Source organism: Molothrus ater, chromosome 5 (genome assembly GCF_012460135.2).
Source record: "Molothrus ater isolate BHLD 08-10-18 breed brown headed cowbird chromosome 5, BPBGC_Mater_1.1, whole genome shotgun sequence".
Lineage (NCBI taxonomy): Eukaryota > Metazoa > Chordata > Aves > Passeriformes > Icteridae > Molothrus > Molothrus ater.
The window spans coordinates 22,002,239-22,027,195 of NC_050482.2; the positions used below are offsets into that span (position 1 = coordinate 22,002,239).

General features: G+C 37.0%; 1 protein-coding gene across 3 annotated transcripts; it reads left to right on the forward strand.

The window, feature by feature from the left end:
- Positions 1-78: 78 nt before the first annotated feature.
- On the forward strand, positions 79-23,610 carry IQUB (IQ motif and ubiquitin domain containing). Of its 3 annotated transcripts, XM_036400357.2 has the most exons (13): positions 79-474; positions 3,439-3,509; positions 4,551-4,813; positions 5,652-5,783; positions 5,891-6,066; positions 6,312-6,467; positions 8,821-9,031; positions 12,621-12,796; positions 17,152-17,322; positions 18,699-18,875; positions 20,245-20,493; positions 20,915-21,100; positions 23,347-23,610. In XM_036400357.2, the coding sequence occupies exons 3-13, from the start codon at positions 4,585-4,587 to the stop codon at positions 23,506-23,508; spliced, it is 2,025 nt and encodes a 674-aa protein (XP_036256250.1). In that variant the 5' UTR covers positions 79-474; positions 3,439-3,509; positions 4,551-4,584; the 3' UTR covers positions 23,509-23,610. The 3 variants fall into 3 exon arrangements, with proteins under 3 accessions (XP_036256250.1, XP_036256249.1, XP_036256251.1); XM_036400356.1 differs by lacking the exon at positions 79-474 and having other exon boundaries at positions 1,082-3,509; XM_036400358.2 differs by lacking the exons at positions 79-474; positions 3,439-3,509 and adding an exon at positions 3,965-4,015.
- The last annotated feature ends 1,347 nt before the right edge of the window (positions 23,611-24,957 follow it).

Consider the following 24,957-nt stretch of genomic DNA (forward strand, 5'->3'; position numbering starts at 1 on the left):
TGCCAATTTCTTGGAGAAATGGTTTTAAGAAAATTCTTTCTGGCATACCTACAACCTTTTGTTTATTTAATTTTTTGCATTTTATATTAACAGGGTACTTGCATCTTATGCTGAGTTGTTTTTATAATCTGTATTTCTATGTTAAAAATACAGATATTATAGGCTACTTGAAATCAAAATCCAAGTTGTAGAAAAGTATGGTGATTTTGTCCCACCTTTGGCTATGTATTTTTGCTACCTCCTGACAAGGTCTTAATGGCCATGCAGATACTGCAGTGAGGGATTTAATGCTTCCCAAAAACAACAGGATTTTAGGTTTCAGCTGAATCTCTGTCCTGAACTGGCTGACCCTACTGCCCACATAACTAAACACTATTTTTGACTTGTGGGAGGTACTGGGGAGATGGGAGAGGTGACGGGGAGAAAGAAGACTGCCACTCGGATTGATGGCAGCAGCAGGTTCCTTGTTAACAGGTAGGTTACCATGCTTGGCATAACACCTGTGGCACAGACCTTGGCATTGGCATCTTAAGGAGCCATTGTGCAGATATTGGTCTATTGTTGATTCACATCTTGAGTGTTACGTGTTGCAGGAAATGGGCTGACATCAGGCTGGCTACCAGTCACCAGCTGGGTCCCACAGGGCTCCATCCCAGCGCCCTTCAGTATGTTCATTAAGACTTAGATGCAGGACAGGAAGGGATTCTCAGTAAAATTGCTGATGACACTACTTTGGGAGGAGCTGTTGGCTCCCTCGAAGGCAGAGAGGCCTTGTGGAGAGACCTCAACAGGTTAGAGATGGGCCATCACCATAGGAAGTTAAAGAGACAAGTGCTGGATTCTGCACCTGGGATGGGGCAACCCTGGTAGCAACACTGAGGAATAAGACACTGGAAAGCTGTGCTGCAGAAAGAGACCTGGGGGTCCTGGTCAATGGCCAGTTGAATGTGAGCCAGCAGTGCCCTGGCAGCCAGGAGGGCCAGTCCTGTCCTGGGGGGCATCACCAGCCAGGCAAGGGAGGGGATTGTCCTGCTCTGCTCTGAGCTGGGGCAGCCTCACCTTGAGTGATTCTCACAAGGGGAAGTGGAAGAGCAGGGACTCATCTCTGGTGACCAGTGACAGGACCCAAGGGAGCAGCATGAAGCTGTATCACAAGGGGTCTAGGTTTGCTGTTAGGAAATGTTTTTCAACCACAGGGTGGTTGAGCACTGAGATTAGCTCAGTTGTTAAAGTGTGGGGCTAATCACACCAGGGTGTGGGTTCAGTCTCTGGATGGGCTGTTCATTTAAGAGTTGGACTTGATGGTCCCTTGCAGGTCCCTTCCAACTCAGAATATTCTGTGATCTGGGAATTCAGGATATTCTGTGATTCTTTTGAAATCTTATGTTTAGAGATTTAATCTTATAAATCCCGAACAAAATGTCCAAACTAGATCTAAGGGTACTGTGCAGTTTTGCCTTTACTGATGTTTTTTTCAAGACCATTAGCAACATTCCTGCAAGTTTAAAGACAGGAATATAGCTATATCACAAAAATCTGCAGTTTAATAAGCATTTGTATATGCACTACTAACATTACACAACATACTTGGTCACAGCTGTTTTTTCATAGATTTTAGGCTTATAAATTTACTTGTGACATGATTATTATAAATGGATTAATTACAAATTTATATTTTATGCAATGGTATTTGGGGGTAGGTCAATAGAAGAGAAAACCAGTATTCCCAAGGTATTCACTCCAGAAACTATTTTCACTGCATTCTTTAGCATTGGGTTTCCCCCCCCCCAACTATCATTACTATAATTACATAAATATTTTCAATTTTGAAAAATTAAGAATTGAAAAATACTTAGTTTTATTGCTTGGTTTTAAAGGATTTTTCAGTCTTGACCAAGATAGAAGCTGGTCTTTTCCTAAGTAAAACCACTAGATGGCATTCCAGAAGAGGACTTTGCTAAAGTCAACAAATACAACTTTCACATGAGAAATAGTAAGGGATTACAGACTTGAATGAGGTCCAATGCTGTCACATGAGTAATGAAAATTAATGGATTTTGGTAATAAGTATTGAGCTGACCTGAGAGAAATCAAAATAAATTAAAAAAAAAAAGCACAACAAAGTCTAGTATAAATGATAGAGACATGAAATACTGGAGGTAGGGGGAAAAGGAGTTTCCAGAATATGGTAGCAACAATTGGAATTCTTTCTACTCTTCCATAACTGAGACATTTGCTGAACTTGTTCAGTTCTTTTCTCTACTTCTAAAGATATATTTGTCATGTGATTTAAAACAGCTCTCCTATAAGCTTATTAATTGTCCTCCAGGGGAGAGGAAGTTTTTTTCATGGCCCACTGCTGCTGAAATTTGATCTATGGCCTTTTAAAACTGAGTTTCACAAATGAAAACATACTCTCATCTTCCTTTCACAAATATGTGCATCTGTGTCCTCCATACGGGTCCTAATTTATTCTGAGAGGAATATGCTAGCAAGGTATAATTTGAAGGCTAACTAATGATGCTGCTTGATTTTTCTCCTTTAATTGTTGGAAATACATGATGATGCAAAGAATTTTATAATCTGTTGTAATCTAATTTTATAATCTGTAGTAAGGTAAATCGCTGCAAGCTGTAGAGTTAACAAAGTTTAGATCTTTAAAACATTGAGATCATCACATTGAAGTCATGTCAATAAAAAAGTGGTTTATCTGCAAGGATGGGCCCTAGCAGAGACAGAGCCTTTTACACCAGAAAAACAACCTTCCCATCATGAGAGCAGAGCAAATACTGAGGTTTTTGTAATTCCTAACCTGCCATCTGTGCTGCTTAACTTATCCTGAGTGGCTGTGTTCTGAACCTGAAACCAAAACCAATAGGAGATGAGTGAAGGCTGCTTTTTATTATTTTAATATTCAAAGCTTATATGCTATTTCATTAGGGAAATAATGAAAAATCATTGCAACTTGAAAATGAGCTTGAATGTTTAATCAACTATATAAAAGTGACAAAGTGACACAAATGACAGTATCTTTTTACAGGATTAATGGTGATCCTATTCTGGGAGTTCAAACAAGGTTTTAGAAAAAACAGCATTAGTAGTAGTAATGGGAAATTTCTGTCCTTTAGATGCAGAGCAGGCCACGTTCAAGTGCAAACAATGTCTGGGAAACAAGGTAACAATGATCCTGGCATACAATTATTGAGTATCCATTTGAATTCAATGCCTGCTGAAAGGCTTTCTTTCCGGATTCTCTTGGAATTGCAACACAGAACTGTGTATTTCACATCTGAAAGTTCTGTGATGTGACCGTCCACTCGGTTTTCTTGTAGCATGCTGAAAACATTTGCAGGAGTTGTGTCAGAAATGGCACCTCAAACACCAGGAAATCCATTTTCGTATGGTTTTCATTCTGATTTGCAAGTCTCTAATTTCCAGTTACCAGCCTCAGGCCTCACGCCACGGACCCTCCAGGAGAGCAGCACGATTAGGCACAAGCCATGTCGCAGGTAGGCACAGCTCGGAAGGGACGGTGCGTGGCACGAAGGCTGCCAACACTCACAACACCCTTTCTCGATATCCAAGAGTTCTGGGGCTTTAGTACAACTTCTGCTATTATCCGCAGCAGAAGGATATAAGGAAAACCGGTGTTTTCATACATCGCTGCCGCTATGGGCTGGTACGAGCTCTCATCGCCCTGCTCCGGCTCACAGCGCGGGCACGGCCCCTGCGGGTGTGCCGGCACTGGGGCCGCTCCAGGCCAGCACGGGTTCGTGCAGCTGCTGTGGGCTGGAGGGAAGCAGGGCGCTTGCTCGTCCTTCTGCACCGCCTCCCTTTCCTCTCTTCCCGACCCTTCTGGTCCCCGGGGCGTTTTCAGTCCGCCCGGCCCGGCCCGGCCTGGCCCGGCCCCGCTCCCCAGTGCGCACGCTCCTGCTGCCGAGGCCCGGCCCGGTTGCCGTGGCTACCGCGCCGCCGCCGGGCCGAGCAGCGCCTGCCCGGAGCGCCGGGCCGGGAGGTGCCGGGACCGGGACAGGGACAGGGGCGGGAGGGTCGGTGTGGGGGTCCCAGCCGTGTCCCGAGCAGCGGCCGCACCCCCGGCCCCGGTGCGCACTGTGCCGGGGGCCCGCCCGCCTGAGCCGTTTGGCATCCCCGGGCTCCCGCCGCGAGCTGCTGCGTCCCGGATCCTGCGGGTTTAGTTGTGGTTCTATGCTCAGGAATATGGACTTAGGACTCTTCCAGCCCGTATAATTTCGGTGGCAACTTGGAAAACCGTAAAGGTGTGCTGTCTCTGGGTAATGACCCCGTGGACCATCCTGTTCTGTAGGCAGAGAACGAGAGATAAAAAGAACTGTGCCGGCTACCTGCCTTGGAGTGTTACCTTTGGTAAACACCAGCCAAAAGTGCTTTCTGTTTGGTGGAAGCAAACATCTCATGCTGTTCTCAATAGGCCTTTTGGAATTCGATACACGAAAAGCTTTTCAGGACATAATTCTGGTAGTAGAAATGTGCCAGTATGCAATTTATAATAGATCCTGTGATTATTGTTGCAGGAAGGTTAAAATCATGCAACTAATGCTTTAGAAAATGGAAGATGCATCAGATAGCTTTGAAGTTGTTACATCAGAAGGATCAGGTGCCGAGCAATCACCTGCATCCTCACAAGGAAAAGCAGTCGGAGAGGCTGGGGACCCAGCAGAAAAGCCTCTGCTTCCAGAACCTGCAGGCACTGCACAATCAGAGAAGGGCTGGAACCAGCAGTCTCCTTCTCAAAATTCAGTACTACCAGAGAGCACAGAAAAGGGGACAATGACAGGTAAAGAAGTTGTTAAAATGTTGGGTATTAATGGTTTAAAGAGATATTTTTTATTCAACTTGGTTCTTTCACTCCCACACACCCTCATTCTGTTTATGCTTGCTGAGATTTGGTCCTGCAGTACCTTTTAAATTCTCATTTGAAACATACTCCAAAGGTAAGGAATGTATTCTTTATCTCAAACTGTAGTAGTCATTTCTAGATGGCATTTTATAGAATGATCCTTGTTTCCAGAAATGTGTATGAGTAGGTATACATATTTTGTAAGTGCATTTAAATTAACAGTTTAGCCAACATTCTAGAAATCACCTTACTATTTTACCTTTCTTAGATTCCCCTGTAACTTACCTGCCACCCTTCTTTCTCCTTGTCTTTCTCCTTGTCTTTCTCCTGCAGTCTCCCAAATACTCCATCATTTCCTACACCTGTTCTTCAGTGTTCTGGATGTCTTCAGTCACTTCCTCTTCCTAATACAGGACCCCATTTTCTTGGTTCTTCAGAGCAGAACACAGCATATCCTGTTCAGCACCTGAGCACAGTGAATAACAATTCCTCGTATGGACCTCCTGACTACTTTCCTCTTGGCTAGGTTGCATTTATCTGCTCTCATTCTGAGAAGCTGGCTAGGAATATGTTTATGTGATGGCAGTATTACATTAGATACCGCCTTTAAAATTTATGATAATACTATTTCAGCTTTCAAATAGACTGTCTTTTAGCTGAAAAAATGATGGTTATGCTGTGTTGCAGTGTTACAATAAAATCATCCTCGGGTAAAGTTGAAAGAGTTCTTTGTTTTGAGAAGCTTCTCAGGAATGAATTTTGGTTTTATTTTTAGTAAGCATGATTAAGGATAATGTAACACCTAGGAAGACTTGGCCTAACTTTGAGAATCAGGAATGTTTCCCTGGAGAAGTCATTCAACAGGATTACCACATGCCTGATGTCATAACTGTCAGAGTAGAAACAGGTAAATGCTGCTTTTGCACATTTTTCAATACATATGTAAATATGGTCTAACCTAGATGTGTTACTGAAATAAGCAATATTTATATTTTGGAACTTCTATTTTAACAGGTTCAAATTCATTTCAAGAAGTAGTTGTAAAAGTTGAAAGACCTACCTATAATAAACCTTTTCTGGGTGGATTTCGGAATGTGTCAACAGGAGTGGAATTTCATAATGCAGGATCACAAACAAAACCCAAAAAACGACCTGACAAAGGAATTCAGTTATTTTGTAGGGGAACACAGGTAAAGGCTTTGTAATGTCCTTTAAGAATGTTGTTTTTGCCAAATGGAATAAAATGCTGGCACTATTTCTGATAGGAAAGAGGAAGTAAATCTGAGATAAATGTGCAAATGAAAGTATTTAATAGATAAATATCATTATTCTTGTGATTTTTATTGCAAATAGCTAATTTTGCTACTTACTGTAATGAGGAAAAAAAAAAATCTCTGTGTATTTGCTTCTAATCTGACATGCATTTTTTCCCCAGACGGCCGTGGAAAAAAATACGCGACAGCAAACAAGAAATACAACATCGACACAGATGACTAAAACTGGCCTTTATGTATCAAACATGACTGACAAACTAATAACTCCTGGAAAGTATTTTACAGCAGAGGAATACCATAAACGTAGAGTTGAAGCAGTAAGTCCTTATCTGTTTGAAACTATCAGTAAAATAATGAATTGTGAAGGTTATCTGAATATTTAATGAGTGTTCAGAGCGTTCAAAGATGGAATTTCAAAGTGAACTGTAAAATGTCTTCTTATGCTCATCTTTTGTAATCTTTCAGATACAGGGGAAGTGCGTGTTTGCTCTGGGGTTTTAGTGACATTTGATACCTTGCAATCTCTTAAATATTAAGAATTCTGAAATTATTGTTTTCTGTCTCACAGTGACAGTTAAGTTCCCATGTAGAGCATTAAGGATTAAAACAGGCTTGTTCTTACAACATTCTCATGATCTCTTTGGAATAACCTAAGATACATGCTTAATGTATGGCCTGAAATAAGTGCAGTATTGGGTTAGGATTTAGGAGATCTGCATTCAAGCTTTTGAGTTTTGAGAACAATCTATTATTGTTCCTTGTCTGTTTGGTTGGGGTTTTTTTATCAGACTTAGTAGGTTACCTTGTGCAAGCTGATCCATTTTGGATTCTGTTCAAGATCCCTGCTTTGACACTAAAGTAGAAATGGGCTGTTCAAACACAGGCAGTGGGTCTGTGGGGTTTTCTGGTGCACTGAGCTGCCTCATGAAGGCAATTCATATTACAGATTCTGCATGTTCATTGTGCAGAGGATGCCATTTAAAGCTTCCACTCTGCTTTTTGGAAACCATGTGTTCTGTGACTGCACATCTAACTCAAGTCTGCCCTAAATTGTGTTAGATGAGGCACTGCTTTGTAAATGCTCTAGTTATTAATTTGATTGCTGGAAATGGACAGTCTGAATCCAACTGAATGAAGAAACAGTTGATTCCCCAAATGTCTAAGTAGAATGATTGTATTGGTAATTGTATTGACATGGTTGGCAAGATCTTTGAAGTTTTCTGGGCAGAAGTTTTCTTGTAAATGTGGTGGTGTTCGCAGGGGTCCCAGGATGAGAGAAGAGACGAGAATCTTGACTCCATGTTTCAGAAGGCTGATTTATTATTTTATTATATATATTAAAAGAAAATGATATATTAAAACTACACTAAAGAATAGAAGAAAGGATTTCATCAGAAGGCTTGAAAGGAATACAAAGGAATGGAATGATAATAAAATCTTGTGACTGACCAGAGAGTTCGAGACAGCTGGACTGTGATTAGCCGTTAATTTAAAACAACCACATGAGACCAATCAAAGATGCACCTGTTGCATTCCACAGCAGCAGATAATTATTGTTTACATTTTGATTCTGAGGCCTTTCAGCTTCTCAGGAGAAAAGATCCTAATGAAAGGATTTTTTATAGAATATGTCTGTGAGAGTAAGAACTTCTTAAATCGGTCAGCTTTAGCTGATGGCAATGTGCATCTTGTAGAAATGGAACCCAAGTAGGGAGTAATTTCCTCAGGACTACCAATATGTTTTACTGTGGTCTTTAGTGACCCTTATGGAAATCTGTAATGTGTCTATAGGTAATTGATAATGCACAGTAGAGAGATGTCAGCTTGATGTTGGTTCACATTGATGGATTTGCCCAGTGCTGTAGAGGTCCATATTGAAATACTGTTTGAAGACATATTCAAGAGAAGTTTTAGATTAAGATATTACCAGAGACAGTGGGACTGTATTAGTATGATTTTGTGCTTGATAGCTTTTGATGCTGAACAATGTTTGGTACCTCAAGGCATTGATCTGACTGAACTGTTTGTAGTGCAAGTACTAACTCAGCCAGCAGAAGCTGAGGCTTGTGCAGTATCCTCTCTTAACATATTGTAGACACTTCCCCAGTCCTCAATAGCCACAGCTTGGCAAGATCGATGATTTAATTTTCTTTTTTCATTTCTGTCATAACAGCATTAGAAATTTCACTTTCATTATTTGTTCACAAATAAAATGCAGTTGATGTTGTGTCTATGTGTTGATTTTTGTAACTAGAAATTTAAAAGAAATTTTGCAAATGTGTCTACATTTCCACTCTGTAAATTGGCAGTAAGATAAGGCAAAGAATAAAAACAGTGCATGACAAAATACATTTTTAAGGGGAGATTTGAAAAAGAAAAATGGATATTTAAATGTAGTTTATATTTTGATTTGATTATTTGAACCTATTTTATCCACTGTACTCACTGGGTAAATTCCTGCAGTTACCTAACTGAGTAATCATACTAGTGCTTAAACTAATAGTACATGTTTGATTTTGTAACATTTAAATTAGTTTCAGTACAAGAAAAATCTTAGAAAATGTAGTTAGGGAGCTGAAGAAAAGAAGAGTTAAGAAATAATACTACACTTCAAAATACTCTGTTGTTTTATTTTAAATTCACGATTCTTTGGTATTGCATCACATATAGGTAATAGTAATACAGAAGTATTTCCGTCGTTGGCATGCTGCATATTTAGTACAAAATCTGAAGGAACAAAGGAGGTTAAGGCTGGCACAGGAGGCACAAGAAGAATTACAGAAAAAATGGGAGAAAGAAGAAAAATTGAGGAGGGAGTATGAGAAAAAACTGAACCCTAAAACAAGAGAAGACTTTGAGCTACTCTACCATGACTTGCAATGTAAGTTTTCTTAAAGGGATATCCTTAAAGCACCAAAACAGTACAGTTTGTTTGAAACAAACTTAGGGTTTTTACATGTTTTTATAGATTTTTTTATTCTGCTTGACAGTGGAATCTTTTTCATTGTAAAATTATTATTTTACTTTCATGTATTACTAGAAACAGGAAGAAGGCCTTGATGCTCTGTAAGCACTGCTCAGCAATAACCAAACATCCCTGTGTTATCAACATCCAGCACCTTACAAGCTGCTGTGACTAAAAATTAACTCTATTGCAGCCAAAACCAGTACACCTTTTTTAGAAACAACTGGCTTATAGAATAGTGCTCTTTGGCAGTTTTATTAACATTTTTTATTTATGTCTAAAGTTAAGGTCAGCTAGAAGAACAAAAGGCTGTTTTTTTAGATCAGAGTTGCTTTTATCTTTCACTCTACATTTAAGATGCTGAAGAATTTTTGTACAGAATTTTACAACATATGACAGAAGTTATTCCTTTTGTCTTAGTTGTCCTCTACTGATGCTTTTTCTCCTTCCTAGTTCATTCCATGTTTCATAAAAATGTTGTCAACATTTTAAAAATCTCTTAGGAGTTCTGCAGGATATTCTGAAAGTCTTACATTTCCTATTCTTGGAATAGGTGATGTTTAATACAGGCAAGCACCTCTAAACTTCTTCAGAAAAGTAATGTGAATACTGCAGATAATTGACACAAAACCTTACAAGAATGCAATGGTGCAAATAGAACAAAAAACTCAGAGTATTTCCTTTGGAAAAACGAAAACAGTCAAAAGCTGTGCACTTGTAGCAGCATACAATGAAACTGCAAGACAAATTTTGGTTTTTTACAATGCCTTGCCTCTTTTAAAGCCAGAGGTTTGTACTGTGACTTGTAACAATTCTTATGTTATCTCAGCTACAGTGCTTTATGGTCTAGCTCTTTACCAGTTTGGATATTGTTGTCCCTGTAGCAGAGCTGACCTAAGAGATGACCTGCTTCATTGCAAAGCCACCTGCCCTGCCTTAAACCATCTCAGCTCTTTCTTCAGTGGTAAACTGAGCATAAATTTGATGGCATGTGTTATTCATAGAGCTTAGGATCACGATTCAAAAATTCCCAAGTTACACACTAATCTTTTAGTGCTGTCATACTTTGTGTGGCTTTGTCTGAATTAATAACTGATTTATAAATATCACTGTTCGTGACAAATGTAAAAATTATTGCTTGTCTTGAGCTTTGCAGTTATTGGAATGGTATCTTCATGAGATTTGTGGCTTGTTTGAGGTTGTCTATCCCCTCCTCTTTTTCTTTGTAGATAGTTTGCTTTTCACTTCCCAAGAATCAAGCCCTTTTCAAGTTGTACCTGGCTAAGTAATCAAAAGCCGAGGTACTCAAATAGTACTTTTTTCCTTGCCACTTATGAGAAGTCTTACTATTTCACATCTGATTTTTTTTTTAAGTGTGAAAAGTCTTACTTGCAGTAGAAGCAACCAAGTCCTGTTGAAGTTATGGAAGAGTGCTGATCTTCATGATATTTTTAGATCTAAAACTTGTGGTTATGCAAGTGTCTCTTGCTTAATTGAATGACTTTGGATTCACAAAAAATAAAAGTTTCAGCCAAGCATGTTCAGGAATTTCATATCTAGTCAACCTGAAAAAAACATGTGCCACTTCAGAACAGAACAAATTCCAGTATTTGAAGTGGCTTTTTTTTTTACTATTTTGTTAAATATAATGATCTGTATCCATCTTACAGTTTAGTTTTTGTTAACTGGTGTTGAGTAGTTGCTACTCTTCATGGAGATTTGCAGTCATGCTCTTCATTTTAATAGAGCTTAATGATTCTAGGAACTTGGGGTTTTTTCCTACCTGCATCTGAAACAATTTCGCATTCTTATAGTGCCAACAATTTACACAAGCTAAATCATTGTGACAGTAATAGGATGAGACTATTTTCCTCCAGGGATCTGTGAAGGTTATTGCTGTAATCACCACAGGGTTACTATTACAGGGTCAGCCAGTACAAGCAATTCCTGGTGGTACGAGAACTTGCCTGTTGACTATATAGTGCAAATGAGGTCTATCTATATATGCAGCATGTCTGCATAGGCATTTATTGTTTATTTGAAAAGTATGAACTATTTTACTTTATAAACAGTGGAGTAAAAATTGTAACGAGTAAAATCTCTGCAGACAGATAATCTGCAGAACAGATAATCTAAGTGGAGGTTAGATTGGTTGCAGGCAAATGGGGAATCAAGAGGTGAGTATCAATGGTGAGTGGCAGCTTTTTCATTTCTGAATGTATAAAATTGCTTACTGTATTTATTGCTCCACCTTAGAAGTTGCTGGGGGGCATTATTATGCCCCCTTCAGGCATAATAAAGCTTCATGTAAATAATTCTGTATAATGCTGTTGTTTGGTGAATTGGCTGTATTTAAAATATATATCTTTGGATTCTCAGAACTTAGCAGACAGCTGTCATATTACAGCTTGGAGAGCCTTAAGGAAATGAATTGAAATATTTAAAAATGGAAAACAAGGTGTTGTAGATAAGAAGCCACAGGCAGAAAATAAGCCTTCCTCCTTTCCCTCCTCCTGCCTCTAATCTTACCTGATCCAGGATGTTACAGGCTTTTTCAGTGCCTCACATATTGAATGGGTTTTTTTTACTCTGGGTTTTGCTTTTGCGTAACTGTTCTGGGATGATAACAACACTTTGAGGTATTCTTTAGGAATGTTGAAGTTTTGCATCTTATAAAATTCCTTACAAAACTCTAGAGGTATTTGAACTAGATCAGACTTTTCAGAGAAGCCAGAAATTGTTATGGGATATGCAAAGGCAGTAAACACAGTTTGATTTTAGAGGCAGATTTCTCTAAAGCCATGCAGTGTCTATATTGGCAGCAAAAGTGTCAGGGGGTCAGATTCTTATGCAGCATGTACTGATCCATGTGCTGCTCTCATCACCATCCTGTGGCTTCTTCTGTGGCCACTTTCACCCACTTGAATTGTTATGTTATAGAAAAGGAAAGGGAGAGTAAAGCAATGACTGTCAAGTTATTAATGTGTTCTCATCTGCCTTGGGTGGCAAAAGATGATACCACTGCAATATCCAGTGTAAAACCTGAAGTGCTAAATGTGACTGTCAGTCAAGTTTTATCTCAGTTTTGGAGGACTTCAAGCTTCTTTAGATTTTACTCATTTATGCAGGGAGAAGCAGTAATATTCTCAGCACTGAGTACTAGTGGTACCACAGTAAGATGCAGCCATTTCATCATACATTTCCACAGGAGCTAAATCCTTTTTCTCACATACAGATTTTTTTTCTCCTACTCATCCTTGAGTTTGGAGTACAAATTGGCAGTCTGGAGCTGATGTACACACACATACTCTAACAGAACATCTGTATAATTTACATTCATTTCTAGGCCATCTTGCATGTATTGAAAATAGCTATAACCATCAATTCCCTAAAATGGAAACTGAGTTTTAGTGAATATTGAACGAAAATTCAATTATGTTGTTTCTTAAATATGAAAGCAGAAATTTTGCTGGAAAGCATCTCATGAAAATATTTGTATCTGTAGTATGGATGCAGGAGGAGACTGAGCGAATTAACAGAACTCTTACTGGAGCTAAAAGAAAGGCAGCACTTTATGCACTTCTGGAAGAAGAGACAGAGCTCATTGCTTGCATTGGAATGCACAAATTAAGTGCCAATCTGGAGAATCAAAAAAAAGCAATACTGCACTTTCTGGGTAAGGTCAGTAATTACTCTGATCATAAAGAACATCAAAGTACAGGAACAGAAAAAACACCTGCAAGGTACAAAAAGTATCTTTTGTAGTTTTTAACAGTTAATCATGTGAATGCAAATGTTATAAATAACCAAATTATGTGGTTGTTCATGTCAATACAATTCAGTAAATTTCTTTTTTCCAAGCTGAGAATTTCGTAGCTGCCAGACCAACTGAAGGCTGAACAGTGGATAACTAATGATGTTAACTATAAAAAATATAAACAATACATATAATTAATTATAATAACATAAATATGTTATCCTTCAGGAAGTACATTTTTCCTTATTTTCCCAAATGATAATAGGCCTCTGGTCATCATATGTCTGTCTTTAAAGAAAGTATTTATTCTGTTTCCCTGTATAAAGAAGAGTTTGAATCTGATGTTGAATTCAGGTATTAAATCACTGACTTTAGTTCCATTAGAACTTTAACTTGAGATTTCATTCTTGTATAATCTTGGGGATGATAATTAAAGGAAGTGTTCTTCAGTCTTTATAAAAAAAAAGAGAATTCTTTAATTCACAAAAATGATTTAAATTGGCATTAAATTCAGTGGTATCTTAATGTAAAATACAAAAACCCCTTGTCCTTTTAGGTAGATGTCCAGCCATTGGAAAAAAGTAATAGTTTAGTTTCAAAATATATGACATGATTATGAAAAGAAATACTGCAACAGAAATGGTTTTTAGCTATCTAATTTTTTTTATTATTGTTATTTTAAAATTTTGACTATTGAGTGCTTAAAAGTAAAAATGGTGGTTTTGTCCAAAAGAGACTTTTTTCCGTTCTTTTTATTACTCATGCAGGGGAACTGTACTCTAAATGTGATTTGATAAAATGTATTCAATTTCTCATTATGAACAAGTTGCTTATCTGAAACGTTGGTGGAACTGTTACCGCATTTATTGCTGTGGTATGACTGTTTTCTGTCTTACTGCTTTCAAGAATAAAAAAAAAAACAAACAGAAAACCAAATAATTAGGATTATTTTCAGAGCCTTGAATCATTTCTATGTTTAATGTTTGCTTCTTCTACTTACAATCTGTTCTGTTACCTTCTTAGAAAAAGAAGCCTGGAACAGTCAAAGCAAATATATTTCTCTTTTAACTGACTCTTGTTACTTTTCCATAAGGACTGTTTTCTCGTGTCCTACCTGTACAGATTGTTTCCAGCACATATTCTGACAAGCTATGCAGTTTTCTTACATCTAGAATCAGAAGCAAAATGTTCTTCAGCACAAGAACTCTCAGTGACAGTTTATATTTGGAGAATCAGGAGACACATCAGAGACAACTGATATTTTGTCTTTCCAAACAGTGGAAAGACAAGTGGAAAGACTGTTTTTCCTGAAGCAGTCACTAATAAGTTATTTATTCCTACTTTAAATGTATAAATTATGCTTTTCATGAAAGGGACTGTAATCTTTTTAGTTTTGAAATTTATTGAGCTTCTGAACTATTGCACATTCTGTGCAATGTTTCATGTTTTTTATCATGTCAGCTGTAGGATTTTGAGTGTTGTTCTAACATGGAGATAGTTCTAACTCGGAGAAAAAGTAAAAATTTTTGCATTTTTATAAAAGATAATAAAATTTTGTAAATCTCAAATTAGATGGATGGTTTGCTATGACTGTAACAGTGCAACTTAAGCACTTTAAATTACAGTATGAAATTTATTTTTGAGTGCTTGAGTAGAGATTATTGTTTTTTTCTTGAACTTTGAGCTGGCAATGTCGATCTGGACACTTGCTAGTTAAAGCTGCAATAATATCTTTCACATCTGAAGACTGCAAGCTGCAATAGCCAATGTGGCATGAAAGTTGTTTCTCCATGGAAACCTCTGTTCCCTTCTTTGCTACTTTAGGCATGTACCTCCACAGGTATGTGTGCCCTTATGAAGGTTGCTACTGGTTGTGTGTGCCCTATGTTCTAGGGGGTTCTTTATGCTGAACTTGTTCTTCTTCAGCATTTCTACTTTGGAGAGGAAGTATTTGATTAAGCTTTTGTACAGCAATCATATTTAAAGAAATTTATGTCACTATTAACTGTCACTCAGTTCATACCTTTCATGCCTTGTACTATTTCTGCACACATCCTATGGATTTTTTTTGGTTATACTTACCTTTTTCTCTCTCTCTGTGGTGGTGTGTTTCTCTCCTCAGGCCCTTTTTCTGCTTTCATGCATTAGCAGCAGAGTGTAGTTGTAGTAATACAGATAACAGGATTATTGTAAATTCCACAGCACTGCCAGCAGACTGAAAGACAAGAGAAAGCTGGCAGAAGATCTCAAAGTTTTAGTTTTTCTCCTGTCAGTCTGGAGTACAGAAAAATAGTCCTGAAACCAGAGAACTTGTGATTCTTTCTTTTTTTCAGCAGAAAGCTGCATATTTTTTTTTTCTTTTACATTTAAAAATTTTTAATGTAAGACCCAGCTATGATAAGGTAGTAAGAAAAAATACAGAAGTTACGTATTTATTTTTGAAGAAATAATTATAATAACAGAATTGGTCTGTATTAAGGGTCATTTGAAGAATGGGTTACCAAGTCTACTTGCACCTATTTGGTCTGCAAATTATCAGAAATATCTAATTTTACTGACTATTTCTTAGGGTCTACCTTGGCCATTGATTTTTTCCTAGCATTAGCAAATGACCTTTCTCTGTTATTGTAAGTGATTTCCTTGACAAGGATCAAATGTCAGTACTGAATTAACTACTATATGGAAAAGAGTGATTTGTCCCAGTCTAACATACAAAGGATTGTCAGTATGATAGACCTTCTAAGTTGGTCTGAATTTCATTGTTTGCAAAGTGTGGAGTTTTGGTTTTATTTTAGGGTTTTTTTAAGAATTTCTAGTATTGTGCAAAGATAGTGAAACAAAATGAACCTACAATAGAATGCTCCCTATATATGACAGAGAAAAAACTGCCTTGCTCAAGTTTTGCAGAAATTCAAAGATTTCACCAAGTAATTAAGAGTTGGTTGGTTGGTTGTTTTGGGGTCTTTTTAGCAAATTTTAGCAAATGTCTGGTTTTGCTATTGCATTTCTTAGTTTTGGCTGTTAAGAATATCTACTTTAATTAGATTTCTACCCCCACTGATAGTGTAATTTAGTGTCATTAATTTGATGTTAAGTCCTTTCTAAAATTATTTTTTCTTTCTTTTCCTTACCTAACTATTTATTTAAAAGTGAGGAAAAGTTTTGATTGTAGTGATAACTAATCATGTATCTTCCAGCTATCTAAATATTCTTGATATTTTTATTACTTATCACCATATCAAGTCTATTTCATCAAAATAATGATTGTGTCAATGCTGGGATCATGTCCAGAAAACTACTAGGCATGTGAATACAGCATAAAGTGTTCCTGTTGTTAGGTCACACTGAGACTGCAAGGTGAACTTCGTTAGTGTTAGTGAGTACTTAAGTTCCAAATATAATGAAAGCGAATAATTGAAACATAGAAAGAGGTTTTAAGTACCTCTCCCCATTAAGAGAAGGAAATAGAGTTAAGTAATGTTGGGAGAGACTTTTGAAAACTTTTTCTATTGGAATTGGACACCTGTCTCTTTATGTAACAGTTATTTCTAACCAAAACCCATCTTCTGGAAAGAAGAAAATGAAGAAAATGGTTGTACTTTTTAGATCTTGTGGGGCAGGTGACATCATGGAACTTCTTACTGTCTATAAAAGTTAAAGGTGTGCAAAGAGATAATTGAAGCACAAGGCATATGGCATGTGGTGGAGTTAGCAAACAAGAAGCTAGGTGAAGTGCCTGGTAAACTGTGAACACATAGCTTGCCCTAGCTCTAACAAACTGTATTCCTTCTATCGTTCTCTGCAACTAGTATAAATAGAACAGCTCCCTGCAGATACTTTTTATGGCAGTAGACTCTAAGGTCTTAAATTTTCAATCTTTGCACAGTCAACAGACCCATTGATTTTTACTGATAGTTTGATGGGATTTATGACTGCAAAGTGAAATACAAAACAAATGTATTCTAACACTACTGTCAGTAAATACACTTTAAAGAAGTAGAGCATATCCCTGTAGGAGAATATTATTTGCTTTTTATATCCTGTAAGTCAAAATTGTCATGACCTGCTGCTTTAAATAAAGTATGCAATTGAATGCTTGCTTTGGTGGAAGAGGTGCTGTATGAATATCAGCAATAGAATTAGCCTTTTGCATTAGTCAAGCATTAATGTTGAGTCCTTCTTTGCTCTGATAAAACTTGATGTAACATAATTGCACCAGCAATTGTTCAGCTGGTGGTCAGATTTTAATAGCTCAGAGTTCTACAAATTGTTTCTGAAGTGTGCACAGCCTAGGAGGTGGAAAGCATTTGATGGAAAAATCACTGAAATGGATACACAGAACTCACTCCGTGGCAAAGAACTACTTGAAATCTACCGCAGCATTAACCTAAAGGACATCCCAAAAGATGAGAGGATATCTGTGCTGTTAACACTCAAATGGACAGTGAAGGTAAGGTTTAGTTTTCTATTTATGTTTAGCTTGAAGCTGTACTTTCCAAAGGTGCTGTCACTTAATTATGTTGACTCATTTGCAGTGCTGCTGCTGGCAGACAAGTGCCATGATGGTGAGCTAGAGACCCTCATGCACTATCTGGTGTGTGAGTGTAATTTAAATTCCAGATACACTCTAAATTCATCTTTCACTTTATCATGTGCATATTTGTCTTCAGGTTGTGTTCGAATTTTAACCCCGTGGTTTTAGACTTCTTTGTATATTAATACATAATACAATTTTAGTACAAAGTTTTGTTTCCTACTTAATATCAACCTTATGAGTACCATGGCAGGGATATATGTGGCAACTACCATTAATTTTTTCTCAGTTCTTTGAAATATCTGTTTAGAACCTTATCTGTTGGTTTGGATTACCAATTTTATGGGTAGCAAATACTGATTTTTTTCTGCTTCTCTTTGCCTGCTGCCGCTGTTGCTGCTAGTGTTCCCAATGAATTTGAAGCTGGTTGCATTTTTTTTTAGTCTTTCATATAGGTTTTATTTATTTACTCATGTACAAAAAGAATGAGTCTCAAGGTCCTTTCAGGATGATACTGTTGACATCAGCCTAGAATAGAATGCTGCTTCCTGGTCTTATTAAAACAACAAGTATCTTGCTGTTTGTTTTAGTAGTGGCAGTATTTGATTTAAAGTCACTATGGCATTGAGAACACTTCTGGTTTATGAACTCTTGCCCATCTTAACACAAGTCAATATTGCTGTAGTGAACAAGTGAATTTCTGTAAATTAGCACTCTCTTTTGAGAAATCACTGAACTCATTCACCTCTAACATCTCTCTCTCTGGAGAATCTCCTGCCAAGCATTAGAAATATTGAAGTGACTAATTTCCAGGCAAAGTCCCCCATGCCTCTTGTGTGGTGGATTTTTTGGGTTTTCTTGTGGCATTTTTTTTAAACCCATCCATATTACACCTCCAATCTCATAGCCAAAGGAAGCTTCTTAGGGAAATATTTCTTTGGACTTTTGAGGACTTAAAATTTTGCACTTGTTGAGTACCTCTGCTAAATATCTTTTAGTTCTTCCAGGCTTACAGTTCCTCACAGCTTTGGTATACATATACAGGCTCTTTAAAACAGAATCTGTAAGCATTCTCACTTTTGTAGTTCTACAGTTGTTTCCCTGGAGATTTTTTTCCCTGAGAGACTAACGAGTTCTTCTGTGAACATGTTCTTATATGAACATACAGAGGTATGAATGGTAATGTCCATAGATTCCATAGGTTTCTTTCATGTCTTGTTGAATGATTTTGTTTGTTTGCTTCTTTATGGTTGTGCACTTTATTTTCCTTTTTCTCTTTTTTTTTTTTCCAGGAACATGAATGTAAATTAACCCAGGAAATAGTGGCATTAATTGACAGGGAAATTGATCTTATGTCAAGAGAGGTGAAAGAATGCAACTTGGAAGGACTGAGGAAAAGAATTTGTACATTATTTCTCCAGTATATCAAAACTCCAGAGTTTAACCCTCAAGTTGCTGGGTTAATTAAGGTATTATTCTTATTTTGCAGCCTGACATAGTGGCCATTGAACTAAAGAGAAGGGGGATGGAAAATATTGAAAGGTTTTTTATTTTGCATTTTGCTGTAGAATTCGTGGAGGAGTTCCTCAGGAAGTAAAATGTAGCAAGTACATAGGTTTCACACAAATAAATTTATATTGTCCTATTAGGAAGCATGGGGCATAGACGTGGTCATAAGTACCTGACAAGTGGCTGGCAGCACTGAGAGAGCCCAGGAACTCTTGTGTCTGAAATAAAAAATCTGAAAGCTATAAATGGTAGATCTCATGGAATGGTATCAGCAAAATGTAATAGCAAAGCAGTATCAGTATACTGAGAGATGAAGTTGTGTTTTTTCTACTGGTCAAGAGGCCGCATGCCGTGCATCCAGAAAGGAAGAGCATAGCCCATGTCAATGTCTAGTGAGTTTGCACCTAAGCAAAAACTGTTCCAGGCTTCTGTTGCAGAATCATTTACTACTGTGTGTGAAGAAGATGTGGTTAGTTTTGTGTGAGTGTTTTTCTTTTCTGACTACATATTACAAATAAAAATATGAATCACTGTCGTATATTGCTGCTCTAAGTAGCAATGTCCGTTTTGCATCTATCAGAAGAGCATTCCTCATACAGTGGTCAATGTTATCTCAGGAGCAGAGAATCTGTCAGATGTAGATGTTAGATTTAGAACCAACTAACAGTTAATGTTACACTAGGTTCATTAGCAGAGACTGAAGATTATCAGACTACTCAAACTGTCCAGTTACAGATTCAATCCATCTGCACAGACCACATTACATTCTTTTCAGAACCCATGAAGGAATGTGGGGATGAGGAGGTCACTATCAAGTTTAGTCTATTTTCTTCCCATGTGTTGTTTCTGGACATGTGGGACTGATGATTTCGTATTCTTATGCCAAAATATTAATATGCCCATAATCTCAGGGTTTTATCTTTGCCATAAAGGGCAGATTAAATTCTCCACATTTGATTTTTCATGTAGAGTTTCTGTTTTCTCTGTGTTGTCATCTTTCCAGAATAATTGACAATCTGCATACTTAAAAGCACCAGGAAGAGCACTGGAACATAAATTTTAGTATCTTCATATAGCTTAAAAATGAATTGACTGATTTATATAACTGATTTTAGCAAATGCAGTAAGAAAGTACAGTTTCTCTTGGTATCCTATCCAAGAAAAATCACAGCACTTTATTGGGTATTTTTAAATAAATACTTTAGCTTTTACATATGAAAATACTTGCATGAAGATATGGAAGACTTATCCTGACAGTGTTTGAGTAACATACAAGTAACACAAAGATACCCTGTGGTAAATTAACTTTTTTTTTTTTTTTAATTTTAGGTTCCACAAGATCCCTTAACACTTTATAAAAACGTTTACTTCTGTCATAGCTGTGAAAAGTACTTACCACCTTCTGAGTTTCCCATTCCTGCAAGTTCCCACACCATTGGCAGATGTCGCTCCTGTTACCAGCTTGATAATGAGGCTCGGAAACGAGAAGCATATTTCAAGTACAGACTTATACTGGAAAATCTCAGGAAGTCTGAAGTTGATTATCAGGATGATAGTAAAATTGTTTTCTTAGTTCAGGTACTGTTGGAAAGAGCACTGCAACTCATAGTAAGCAGTGGCTTTGACTATATGTCCTCTATTTTGTGTTTGTTGTGGACAGATTGAGAAACGGGCTAAAAGCTACAGCTTCTTCCTGTGATATGTGATGTTCCACACCATAAAGAAGCAGCCCTTAAGCTCTTGAAGCATAGGGGTGCTTTAAAGGGGGATTTGCAAGCTGTACACTAAATGAAGTCTAGCTGACAGGTCAAAGAATCAGATATTCAACAATTATGCAAAAAGTATATATGTATATCAAGATGCTCTTTAATCAAGTGATCATATGACATGTGCATAGAATTTTTTTTTAACCCAAAGGTTTATTTGTATTTTTACATGGGTTCAAGAATTGTAGGATGAAACATGCTTATTTCCTTTTTAACCCTGTTTTCTATTTCAGCTTCCAGATATGCAGTACCTGATTGAGAACATATGGAACTGCCAGTCAGCTCTAAGTGCCTGCAGTGACCTGTATGAGTTGGTTATGATCAGGTGGGATAAGCAACATGAGTGGTCTCCATGGAATACTATTCTCCTCACTAAAGAAGAGGCAGATGCACATCTTAAGCTGCATAACCTTCAGAAGGTAAATTTCAATGGGCTTTATTTTTTACCATATTTATGTTATGTTTTAGTAGAATCCTGTGACTAATTATGTTGGGCCAAATTTAGTCATTACACTTGTCTGTGTTTGAATTCGCTCATTGTGACTATTTAAATGATTGCAGTACTATTAAACAGAATGGACAGTAGTCCAGAAGGCATCTGGCATGTCCATCGCATTCCATGTACCTGAACTCTGTCTTGCCCCAGTTCTCCCTCCTGAAAAGCAAGAAGCTGAGTGGCCTCACCCATGCTGCCTGCTGAGAACAGTGCCATGCATGCTCTCTTCCTTCAGATCAGATCAGACAAGAGCCAGGCTGGATGAAAAGCATTCTAAAGACTAACCATAAATACTGTGTCCATTGTGTGCCTGTGCTCTTGGACGTGCTCTGGCCTCATTAGTTTCTGGTCTTCTAAATTTCTCATCAAAAAGAAGAATGGTTCCTTGTCTATAACTTGTCCATTTGTCATCATAAAATTTGTCACTACTTTCTTACATAAATATCAGCTAAGTATCCCTTACAATGTAACCTTATAGTTTGCATTTAAGCAATAGAGGCATAATTTCTCTTCTGAATTAAAACCACTTAGGACTGCATTAAACTCATAATCAAAACTGGATTTTTACACAAATCCTCCCAAATTCCATATCTAAACATGGTAGTCTTTGAAATACCTCTCCACTGAACATAATATATTAAGAGTATTTAGTTTTGTAAGGCACAGGAGAATCCTGTGAGTTGTATTTGTCCTGCACTTAATAATGGCTTATTAAGCCTTTCAGTTCCAGGTTATTGATTTAAATAAGTCATGATCTGCACTCATTGTTGCCTAGTGTTCTTTTGTTTTGGGTGTTCTTGATTCAATTTTTAACACAATATATGTGCATCAAAAATGAAGCTTCAGCTGTTATGTATTGCTCTTCTTTCTGGAAGTCCTAAGAGCAGACTAAACAGAGCAAATTAATTGCTCTCTTTAAAGTGTTGCTTTATGGATGAAATGTATCAGGGGATTCTAAAGGCAAAAGGAATTCTGCAATCCATTATATTTTGTGTGTGAGTGCCCAGTGCGTGTCTTCAAGCAGACACGTTTATGTGAGCTTTAGCTTTAGAAGGTAGAATCAGTTTCAAGCTGAGAATCTCTTTCTTAGCTCCTCTCACTCACTGTGAGTCAAGAAGGCTATTCAGACAATCTGAATCCAGTGATGCTCATCAGCACCCATAAATTTGTTACCAGCACTATGGCAGGCAAAGATCCCGATGGAGCACTTCTCTGGTTTGATGCCATGAGTCTGGATGTCATAGTCAAAGAAATGCCATGAATTTGATCAGGTCCAGGGCTTCAGTGGATGGGGGGGGGGAGTTAGGTCAGGACAGGTAAGCTACACAAGCCTACATAAAAACCATGAGGTATTTTCATTAGCTCTTGCAACAAATCTGGATGTGAATCAGTTGTAGTGAGGACTCAACTTTCTTCTTCAAAAGAATAAAATGAAGAGTGTGAAATAAGGGAAATGAGGCGAAGATAGAATGTTGTAAGTTGAATCATTGTTTTCATTCACCGAAACAAAAAAGGCCTCTTAAGCCTTTTGTTCAATAGCAATTATTCATAGTGATTTTACTTTAAAGCAATTATTCAAAGTGATGACTACAGCAATCGCAAAAGGTTTTTTCAATTAAATATTCTGGTTATTTATTCCATCATCCAAACTACTAATAATAGCTAGGAATTTGGGAAAATGTCACCACTGCATGCAAGTGCTGACTGAAATGCTGCAAAATACTTGCTGCCATGATTAGTTGAAAATAACTACTCTGATTCTTATCAAAGAATGCCCCTACATCTTCTCCTTGCAAATGTTGCTATCTAAGTGTTGCCTTATTTAATTTTCAAATGTAAGTGCAAATGTTCCCACCAGAAATAAATAAATAAGTAAATAAGTAAGTTTAATCCTGAATGGATAAAAAAAAGTTACTCTGGTTTTAAAACACGACTAATATTTCACAAGGAGAAATTTTCACTACTGGTCCATAAGACAGTACTATAGAACTACAAAATATTTCATTATGTATACATACAAATAAATTATCTGCCTTAGTTTATTAAAAGATCACTATTTATAATTTCTAAAATATGTTGAAATGTTTATAATGTCTAAAATATGAAGCAACACATATATTTTTAGATATCTTAATTGTATTTATGGTATTTGAATTTTTTTTTTTTCAGACTTACGAAGCTCCATTTATTTACAAAATAGAACAAAAGCATATCCGGGCAAAAAACTACTTTGCTCGAATTCCTGCGATGGCATCATTTTTGCATAGAAGTAACAATCAGTCTAATGCAAATTCCTACCAAAAAAATAGTTCCTCGAAGTTAAAGAAGTGAACTAAATTCCTAGATTTTAAAGAAATATACTTTTTCATCAATACCCTAATTGTATTAAACAGATCAAAATAAACTTCTTAGGATAAAATAATTTGATCCCAATCTGTTAATTTAACTGTGTTTCAAGTTTTGTAACTTCATTAAAAAAAAATAAAATGTTGTTAAAGGGCTTTGTAAATTCTCAGTTTTTAGAGCAATGATTATTTTTCTGTGTATTCCTGAATTGCTTGGAACATTCTGTCTGTAGCGTAATATTCCCATTGGGCAAATTCTGTTAATTTTTTGTCACCCTTTAATTAGAAAATTAATACTATAGCACTGTATTAAATTTATTTTTCTTCTCTTAAGCACATAAGGCAGAAACCCCCTCAAGCCCTGGATTCTTACAGAACAATGGAATATATGTAGCTTTCCAGATATAGCCACCTTGCCCTGCAAACATTTGTGCAAAAGAACAACTTTACATTTTGTTGCTCATATAGATGGTCATAGAAGAACTGCCAGCATGTAATTGTATCCAAGATGTTGAAATGATTGTAATTATTATAATTTGACTATTATAATTTAAATACCATAATTTGAAATACACATTTCAGACTGTTTGAAATATGTTTCGTTTTGAGGAGTTTGTATTTTTTGAAGAAGGGAATTCTCCCCATAATTAAAAAAATTATGTTTGATCATAGTTACAGAGAAAAACATATGGTGTAAATCCAAAAATCCAACAGAAAGTTGCAAGGTTCTTCTTGAAACCTCTATTATAAGATGTGGATTGACCCAGACTTTTGTTCTAACAGATGAAACTACCTAGGAAAAAGCAGTAGGCATTTACAAGGAGAAATAAGCACATATTTGCCAGCAAACAGCTGAAAACTGAATTGACTCCCTCAACAGAACATGAACTGTAGAACCCGTATCTGGCTGACAAGTGCATTTTAACATCATTGGAAGCTTTCCACTGATTTTACCATTAAATTCAGAATTTTAGTTTGTTTAAGTTCTGGATTGTAGTTCAGTACTGAACTAATTGTAGAATTGCAGCACATGAGCATTCCAGCTGGCTTATGTGCTTTCTGACATCTGAGCCTTAAGATAAGAATGGCTGCTAAGTCTGAATTTCCCCCAGAGTGATAAAAGGAGTTTTGAAGTAAATTATGGGTTGAATGGCAATGAGTCACATAGATAGGAATCTGCCTCTTTATAAATTTTTTCCTTCCTTCTTAAGCATATTTTTAAAAAGGTAATTTACAACTCCAGAAGGATGCTTTAAAAAAAAGTAAGGAAATAGTTCAAACAAATGTGAACTCAGTAGTCCATTGATTTCAATCCAGTGTGGTGTTGGAGGCTTCTGGAATCCCAGAATCATTTAGGTTGTGAGGACCTTTAAGATCGAGTCCAACCATTAACTTGACTCTGCCAACTCCACCATTAAACTGTGTCTCAGTTCTA